Below are 9,559 nucleotides of genomic sequence, written 5' to 3'. Positions count from 1 at the left end.
TCTTTGTTGAGGGGAAAGAAAGTGAACAGTTTTCTTAAGTGAAATAGATTTAAAAAAAAGAGAGACAGACAGACTCATCAGCAGGCAGATGACGCCACAGCAGCTCATACCGTCTCCAACAGGACCTGCCCGGGCCTGGTTTCTGTATCGCCTCCCCGGTGTTAAACCGCATATGGCCTTGTCTGTTGGTCTTGCTACTTCAACTTCTTGGGTCACTTCTGCAAATCTCATTACTTGCTAAGATACAAAATAGGGTTTGATTTTGCTTTTATATATAAGCATTTCCAGTCTTTCTTCAGAAATTAGTAAATGAGACAGTAATAGATTGGTCATTAGTTCACTTCTGTAACCAGTGGTTCTGTATCAGTTTTTAAAATGTTCAAAATGTTATTCTTCACATGTAATTGGTTTTCTCTACAGAAACTCAGATTTCATAAAGGCATTAAAATTACCAAGCTTTCTTCATAATCTTCAGCCTTTGGATTCACACACACGATCAGGCGTACTTTCCCCTCCCCGTCAAAGTAGTTCTTGAACAGATGGGTTAACTTTGAATCTCGATATGGAACCATCTATAAATATATCCAAACCCAAACACATCAGGCAGAAACTGCACACAAACAAAACTATACAAAGTATACAAACAACCAAAGGCTGCTGCTCACCTTGTTAGTACCATAAGTTTGGTTCTCTCTCAGGACCTCCATGCATGTTCTCAGTGTCATTAGTGACTGGTTAATGTTACCTGACAGAAAAATGTACACAGAGGTCATTTGAAGACACCAGTGGAGTAGCTAGAGTATGGTCTGTTTGTCTGTGAATATCTACTTCATAGACTCTTAGATGGAAATTACAAATGACAGATTTTAGTGGGCTCAGCTTAAAGAACTGTCCATATCTGCCAGTGCTGCAGGAGAGTGTTAGTACCAGGATTCTTATGTAAAGACTCTCCACTGAATGTAACATTATACTTCATGACCCATAAGGTTTCTTTCAAATCTTAAATACCATGAAAGAGTATATTGAATACAGATGTTTAATATCCTCTAAAGCATGCCCATATTTCAGGCTACAGTTGGCTCCATGCAGACATTGATGTCTCCCTTGCACCAGAAGGAGCTCCTGTTTCTACCAGTCAGGTGTCTCATGAGCCAACTAAATCTGTTCCCTCTATATCTAAAGAAGGTTTCTTAGGCAGCCTGCTTGTTAGTCCTGGCCACTCGGTTGAATTTCTGAGTCAGGGCAAGTCTGACAGATCTATCAAGCCAAAAATACATATCTCACCTGCAGAGACCCCAAAAGTATTACAACACAGAAGTTTTTTCATTTTGAAACCATCCTTTCATTCTTGGCCACCTTTCAAAATACAGAGCTCATCTGTGCCTCCATGATATTCCATGATTCGTGCTTTCTCTTCCTTGACCTCAACTCTCAGTTCTTCCTCCTTTTCTTTCATGTGTTCATCAAAACCCATGTCCCTGTTAACAGACTTGCCATAGCCTCAGACCTCTCACAGAATGATCCATTTTACCTCCTTCTCTAATGGCCACTTGAGATCTGGATGTTGTCCATGGGTACACTTCAGGAAGTGTGCATACATGGATGGGAAGAAGTAAATACATCTTTTTTCTTACTAACCTCTGAAATTTAGCTGTTTCTTCAATTATGAATGTAGGCCAAACATCTATAGTAATGGTTGTAGTAGTACTTGCGGTTTTTAAGCAACAGAAGTCACAGATACTTTTATAACAGTCAGTTTATTGCTTATCTCAAGATACTTACGGAGAAGGCAGTGGCACCCCACTCCAGTACTCTTGCCTGGAAAATCCCACGGACAGAGGAGCCTGGTAGACTACAGTCCACAGGGTCGCTAAGAGTTGGACACAACTGAGCAACTTCACTTTCACTTTTCCCTTTCATGCACTGGAGAAGGAAATGGCAACCCACTCCAGTATTCTTGCCTGGAGAATCCCAGGGACGGGGGGAGCCTGGTGGGCTGCCGTCTATGGGGTCACACAGAGTACTGAAGCGACTTAGCAGCAGCAGCAGCAAGATACTTATATTCACTACTACTTTGAAATTATGTAGTTATAGACACGCTGTCAGGTTTAAGGCATTAACAAAGTACATAAATTACTGTATGACAAAGGTTTTAAGAATACTTTTAAAAACACATTTCAGTCTAATTGGTTTCTTTTATAATCCTGTATTTTATGTTATACATTCTAAAATATTCTGAATCGGGTCCACAGGCTTCACCCCACCCATGACGCAAAACCCTACAACCTTCTCCTGGGTCAACTTCAGCATCTAACAGGAAGGTCGCTCTAACATGCCATCAGAGGGCCCAGACCTCAAGTCGAGGAAATCTTTCTCTCTTTACCATTATAGCCACACCCTGAACCTTGTCACTCAGAACTCCAAAACCTCTAGAAACCTGAGGCTGTCATATGCCCCAGCCACAAACTAGCCCCAGTATAGTTTTAACTCCGTAACCATGCACCTCTTCCCCACCATGTCAACACTGATATGGTTTCTGTTCTTGTCTCCAGAGCATCAGAACCCTCAGGTTTCTTGTTTCCTTCCAATTCAGCTAAACCTGCTTTCCCAAGGTTAATCCTTCCTCTTGTGATCTGGATTCTAGATGCTTTGTCTTTTTATATAGACATATATAAAGTGTGTGTGTTTTTAGTTCTGGGCAATTAAACCCGGGGCTTCCTAGGTGGCCAGTGGTAAAGAATTTGCCTGCCAATGCAGTAGACACAAGAGACGCAAGTTCAATCCCTGGGTTGGGAAGATCCCCTGGAGTAGGAAATGGCAACCCACTCCAGGATTCTTGCCTGGAAAATCCCATGGACAGAGGAGGCTGGTGGGCTATCAGGTCACAAAGAATCAGACACGACTGAACACGCACGCAGAACAACTAAGCCAGTGCGCCACAGCTGCTGAGCCCTTGCACTGCAACTACTGAAGCCTGTGCGCTCTAGAGCCCCTGCTCCTTAGCAAGAGAAGCCACCACAATGAGAAGCCTGCACACTGCAACTGGAGCATGCCCTCACTGCAACCAGAGAAAACACGTGCAGCAACGAAGACTCAGCACAGCAAAAAATAAAAATTGTTTTAAGAAGTGTGTGTTTAGTCATTTCATAACTCCAAGTCACCTAGCTATCCCCCCCTACTCTCCTTCCCAGACTCAAGGATCTGTTGTCCTCGAGGCCCTGCCCTCAGTATGTTCCTCTCTGTACTCCATGAATAATCTTATCTTCCCCATTGCTTCAATCTTGTCTTCACTGGCAAAACCTAAACCTATAAACCTCAAATCAAATCTTTCTCCTTCCATATCTATCTACCTCTGCATCCAATTGCTAGGCACTACGCTTGAATAAATTGAATTTGTTCAACCCAAAACTCTTAGCTGCCCACACCTGCACCTCAAACTACTTCTCTTCAATCAAGATTTTCTTTGATTTATCCTCCTCTCTTCCTCTCCATATCCAGGTGGGCCTGCTTCCAAACTAGCTCTTAGTTTTGGCTGACCTTTGCCTCCAGGTGACAGGACCGCTCGTCTGAATTACTGCAAAAGTTCTCAACTGCTTTTCGTCTCTCTAGACTTGCCTCTGATAAATTAATCTACTATACTGGGAAAATCTTTTTAAAACCAATCCTTCCCTGGCTGTGTAACAGCAGAAAGATACACATTTTGGAAGTTCAACCAACCTGGGTTCGAACCAGGCTCTAACCTTGGAAAAATTACTTAACCTCATCCAGTCTGACAAAATGGGTATGATCCAATCCTGGAAAGTCAGAATCAAGAAATCAAGCCCATATATACTAGATTCTATGATAAATACTTAGCCCTTAATAATTGGTAGTCACCATTATTCCTTCAACAAGAAATTCACACTAATATGATAGTAAAGGGTCTTCATGAACTTGCCTTGCCCTCCTGCCTCAGTGGTCACAGTTCACCAACCCACACCCTCCACTTCAGCTATCCTGACCCTGCCATGTTCTCCCAGGGATGATGACTTGAATTCCATCGCTCTTCTAAGAGCTCATGCCTCATCAGCTCCACGCATTCTTCCCCAAAGCCCCATCTCACATACAGCCCCAGAATGGATGGAACAGCCCTGCTCTGTATTCCCGCAGCACCTGCTGCTCACCTCCCTCACAGTCTACTAGCAATTTGCCTCTTTTGTACTAGATATGCGTTCAATTCCTGTAACACAGTAGGTACTCCATAAATGTTATTAGCATAAATCATATCATAAATGGCTGTACTAAATGAAAAATTAAAAAAGAAAAACACAGATTTCAACTGGCTTTTGTGTTCAAAAATTTTTCCTCTCTCCAGAAGCCAGTTTTTACCACTGTGAATGTTGGAGGAACTATTAAATCACTCAATTTTATGGACCCAGTACTGGCACTCTAGCCATAGATATAACACTTTCAACAGGAATATAACTTACTTTACATTTAGTCACTTTTCCTCATTCTTAGGCTTCCCTGGTGGCTTAGTCAGTAAAGAATCTGCCTGCGATGTAGGAGACCACCTGCAGCTTAGGAGACGCAGGTTTGATCCCTGAGTTGGAAAGATCCCCTGGAGAAGGAAATGGCAATGCACTCCAGTATTCTTGCCTGGAAAACCTCATGGACAGAGAAGCTTGGAGGACTACAGTCCATGGGGTCACAAGAGATAAAAAGCACTAGTCACTTAGCCTCTAAATTCTTAGTCAAATTGAAGACAGTTAGGCTTAAACCTTCAGTAAGCAGGCAATAAACCAGCACTGCAAGTTTTTGAAAGTTGTAGCAATAAGTAAATACTATGCTTTGCTCACCAGCTTCACGTAATCTGTTCCCTTCTGCTTTTGTCCGGTTAGTTCTTTCACTTCCAGCAAGATCTACCAAGGACAACTGGCTAATAGTGATTTGTTCTTTTTCCTGAAAGGAAGATAATGCCAATCACATGAGTTATAACTGGTTTACAGTGTTCTTTAAATATATTCAAGTGAAATTAAGTCTTATGAATATAAGGTTTGCATAACACAAAAATGCATAGTAAGGAGGAAGGATACATGTTTTGGGGGAACAGTTTACTAAAAGCATATGATAAATATCCTCATGACATTACTTGCAGACTATGTTATACTGTAAGCTCCACAAGAATAGAAACTCTGTCTTTTAACCACTTCATCTCCAGCACCTTGCACAGTTTCCAGCACTCAGCAGGAGGTCAATAAATGTCTGCTAAATAGTCTAGAGCAAGACTAAATATCTGTATAATGACATATTTAATAATCTTCCAGCCTAATAATTTCATAATACTCTAATAACTTTTACAAGAAAGTCAAGAGACACATAACTGATATCACTAATACATTAGATGTGATTCAGAGGAAAGCAAGTATATACAGACTTAACTTAAAAGCATTTTCTAGCTAACGTTTATCAAGTGCTGACTGTAAGCCAAGCAGTGGACTAAGAACTTTACATGCATCACCTCCTTTAATCCTCACAGCATTACGAGGAGTTTATTACAGCTGGGTAAGACAGCTAGTAAATGCATAGAAATCAGAATTCAAATCCTGGTGGTCTTTTGTACCATGCCGAACCATCTGCTGCCATCTGAAAACCTTCATGATACACCACAATTTCATGGTATGTTTTGAATGGGATTACATTTTAATTCCTTAAACTCATTAAATGATTTTTACATTCAGGCTCAGATGCTGTTACTAATTAATACAAGCCTTACAGCATGACAGGCCCAGCACTAAACAGCGACCAGCAGCTGCAGGCTCCACTGGCCTGTCACCAAGAGAGAACAGCCTAGAACTGACCACTCCTGAAAAGTTTGTTGGTAAAATTTTAAAACCAGGAATAATTTCTACATACAAAATGAGTCTTCAGAGAAAAACAATGAATCATAACATTTTATCTCCTCTATTAGATATTTATAAAGATTTGTAAACCTTTTCACAACAAAATTCCAGGTTCTAAGATTTAATGGCCGGTTTCCTAGAACAAAAGTTTCCCCGGTGGCTCAGATGGTACAGACCCAAGTTCAATCTCTGGATCGGGAAGATCCCCTGGAGAAGGGAATGGCAACCCACTTCAGTATTCTTGCCTGGAGAATCCCATGGACAGAGGAGCCTGGCAGGCTACAGTCCTTGGGGTCTCAAAGAGTCGGACATGAGTGACTAACACTTCCTAGAACTATACTACCTAATTAATAGAACATTTTTTTAAAATGTCATAACCTACACATAAGATAATTCTACCGCAATATTCAGTGTAATGAAACCTTCATGATTTAAATCTTAATTCCTAAATGAAGGATTCAGAACAGGAAAAACTCCACACATTAAACCTTTACCTGTAAGACGTTGTCTCCATCTGCATCCAAGGGAGCCTGAACTAATTTAATGTTGAACACACTATGGGAACGGCTGGACTCATGATTCAAATGTGTGTTAGCAATTCGTCGCTTTTTCTGGCCTACAGTGACAGAGAAATCATTGCTTATTTCAGTATATATACTTTCTACCAAACCTAAAAGTATTGTCAGCAGAGTAGTAACTTTCAGGATTATATTTATCACTTTATATAATTTGTACTTCTAATTCTGCTTCTAACCTCTCCAAAAAACTTCAAAAGCCTCCTCAGTAGCTTTCACTTCTACTTCTGTACATCCTGCAACGTACATGTTATGGTTCTTGTCTTCACGAAGCAGTTTAGATTGTGGCGGTCTAGGGGAAAGAAAAAAACATTAGTTTCCTAAACTATCTCAGGACTTAAGACTAAAATGTCAGGCAACATGATATCCACTCTTACAATGGGAATAAGCCTAAGCAAGACTCCAGAAGAATATTACACTTGGATAAGAATAACGATATACAGTTAAGATTAGTTACATAACAGGAATTTATTTTGTTATAAAAGCTTTGCTCTAATTCGTTCCTACAAAGCACATGAAACAACACTTACTAAACAGAGATCAAAGTAGTGGTAAGCACCATCACATGCAAAGGTTAAGCATCAAAATCTAGCATTTTCTGAATTTTAAAAGATCAACAGATCAAGCTGGTTCTGTCAAAAAAAAAAACAAATTCAGAAGGAGTTTGGTATATACCAGGAGTGGCAATGCTTTCAAAGTGGCTGCTCAAGTTTTACTCTTAAGGTAGGATGAAGATGGGAAAGATGCTGCCTGTTTGGCCTCAGTCGTGTGAATAGTGGGGGCAAAAACAGTTACCAGCCACCATTATTCAGCCAACGGCAGATTTCTCAGGAAGGAGGGGCTTTAGAGGTAGCAGCCGGCCCAGGACCAATGAAAAATCACCTACATGCGAACATGCCACAAATGCCAACCACTAGTATAACTGCACCCTTCTCCTTAAGAAAAGAGTCAACACATCACATACACAAAATCTGTGTTCCTCATGGGTGTGCTGCAACTGTTCCACCTACCAAAGGAATAAGGCAGAAGTTACTGTTTCTACAGCAGCCATCTCATAACAACACATTCAGTCTAGAGTATGTGACAGTTACAATGAGTCATATCTTAAAAATTCTCCTTCATTGTATTAAAAACTAAATCTTAAATCAGATCCGAAGGAAAAAAAAAAAACAGGTTTAACACCACCCTAACAAAATGAATTCACTACCAAATAAGCACCCTGTGAGTTCATTCAAGGTGTTACCAGGAAGGTTACAAGGCATACAGTCACATTTGTCAGTCTTCATTTACATAATAAAAGCAAGATAGGCTTCTTAGAAAAAAGTCTCATTTGGAACAGATCAAACAGAAACTTGGTGTGCAGACATGAAAGTGATTGGTAGCAACAAATGACATCAAAAAGTTTAGGAAAATGGGTACACACAACCAACACTTTGAAACAAGTAAGTAACTAGTCTGTGGTAGTTTAGTCGCTAAGTTGTGTTCGACTCTTGCGGCCCCATGGACTGTAGCCTGCCAGGCTCCTCTGTCCATGGGATTTCCCAGGCAAGAATACTGGAGTGGGTTGCTATTTCCTTCTCCAGGGGGTCTTTCCAACCCAGGGATTGAACCCAGGTCTCCTGCATTGCAGGTGGATTCTTTACTAACTGAGTCACCAGGGAAGCCTGATAATAATTAGTCTATAAAGTCTTTAATATAAATATTAAATTAAAAAGTAATTTAGTCTATAAACTCTTTAATACATATATTTATAAAGTGGATATACTGACACCTCAGTGTAATGGTTTTCCAAATCTAGCTGTTCCTTCAGTAATACCTGATTGAGTCATATACACAAAAGTTAAACATATAATACAGGTCTTCACATTAGTTATGTCTTAAGAGGCCCTAACAAAGCACTGAAGACAAGCATTTAGCAGGTGGCTCAGAGGGTAAAGTGTCCGCTTGCAATGTGGGAGACCTGGGTTCAATTCCTGGGTTGGGAAGATCCCCTAGAGAAGGAAATGGCAACCCACTCCAGTACTCTTGCCTGGAAAATCCCATGGACAGAGAAGCCTGGTAGGCTACAGTCCATGGGGTCGCAAAGAGTCAGACACGACTGAGCAACTTCACTTTCACATGAACAAGATACTGTTATTAGACATGAGATTCCGGAGTCCACTCTGGCACAAAGGTAATTTGTAATGCCAGACTGTAATTGGCCTTCAGTCTCAGCAGGGTAAGACCCAAGGAAATCTAAGGCATAGTCTTTTAACTCTGGTGCAATGACAATACGGATGTCACTTCTGATTAATCAATGATGGAAGGTATGTGACTACTAGTTGTGCAGACAGCAGCTTTAGGCTCCATTCTGTGGCGATCACCAGGACACAGATTAGAGGCTGCAAATTCCCAACATTAAGTGTTAGGTTCTTGAAAGGTAGCCCCAACGCACATCTATAAGAACACTTCTTTATACAATTAAGATCCTCCTCAAAATACAGCCCAGGGCCAAGAGTTTTCAAAAGTAAAGTCTAAGGTGAATATTCTCCTTAGATGCTTTAACCCACTGGTTTTCCTAATACAAATAACTACATATCAAGTAAATAACAGAACTATTCACCACACACCAACTGCATGATATATGAGTTATAGTTCATTTTGAAAACAGAAGTAAGCTTTATCCCCATTTATAGCTAAGGAAACTAAGGTCACTGATGTGAAGTGACTTCGTCAAGGTTAGTCAGCTAAGAAGGGACTCTCTCTACTACTTACTTAGGCTTTATGGGATCAAACGGCACCTCTTCCAATAGATCATATATGTAATTATTATATATTTCAATATAAGAGACAAATACACCATAGACACTATCTTCATCAACCTCTTCTGCTTTGCAAAATTCTTGTACGTTTATCATATCTGCAAACTCTGGATCTACTTGTCGTCTGAAAAAAGAAAAAAAGGTCTCAATCTCATCTTACATGTTATGAGTCATAAATGACCTCTATTACAAGCAAGAATGCACAGAGCAACTTTATGCATACTCATGGCTGGACCAACAGTTCTCCCATGTCTTCCCAGATACACAGCACAGACTTTTACACCTTCTTTCACCCAGAGTG

General features: G+C 40.5%; 1 protein-coding gene across 21 annotated transcripts in view; it reads right to left on the bottom strand.

The window, feature by feature from the left end:
* The window catches only part of KIF23 (kinesin family member 23), a 47,191-nt gene that overhangs the window by 10,817 nt on the left and 26,815 nt on the right, over positions 1–9,559 (bottom strand). For 13 of the 21 annotated variants that reach the window (XR_014060045.1, XM_081511906.1, XM_081511909.1 and 10 more), the window contains 7 exons: positions 9,212–9,382; positions 6,637–6,749; positions 6,377–6,498; positions 4,839–4,941; positions 666–745; positions 453–572; positions 111–237 (listed from right to left, as the gene is read on the bottom strand). Coding sequence is in view for 19 of the 21 variants with exons in the window: in XM_081511906.1 (XP_081368032.1) it covers positions 111–237; positions 453–572; positions 666–745; positions 4,839–4,941; positions 6,377–6,498; positions 6,637–6,749; positions 9,212–9,382 (836 nt within the window). In the remaining 2 variants the exon portion in view is untranslated. Of the gene's footprint in view, positions 1–110; positions 238–452; positions 573–665; positions 746–4,838; positions 4,942–6,376; positions 6,499–6,636; positions 6,750–7,421; positions 7,464–9,211; positions 9,383–9,559 lie in introns of all 21 variants that reach the window. The other 8 variants (XR_014060044.1, XM_081511892.1, XM_081511893.1 and 5 more) reach the window with 1 other exon arrangement.

Source organism: Giraffa tippelskirchi, chromosome 7 (assembly GCF_054371585.1).
Source record: "Giraffa tippelskirchi isolate mGirTip1 chromosome 7, T2T-mGirTip1v1.2.pri, whole genome shotgun sequence".
NCBI lineage: Eukaryota > Metazoa > Chordata > Mammalia > Artiodactyla > Giraffidae > Giraffa > Giraffa tippelskirchi.
The sequence above is the reverse complement of the archived record's forward strand: the minus strand, read 5'-3'. Positions and strand labels throughout refer to the sequence as shown.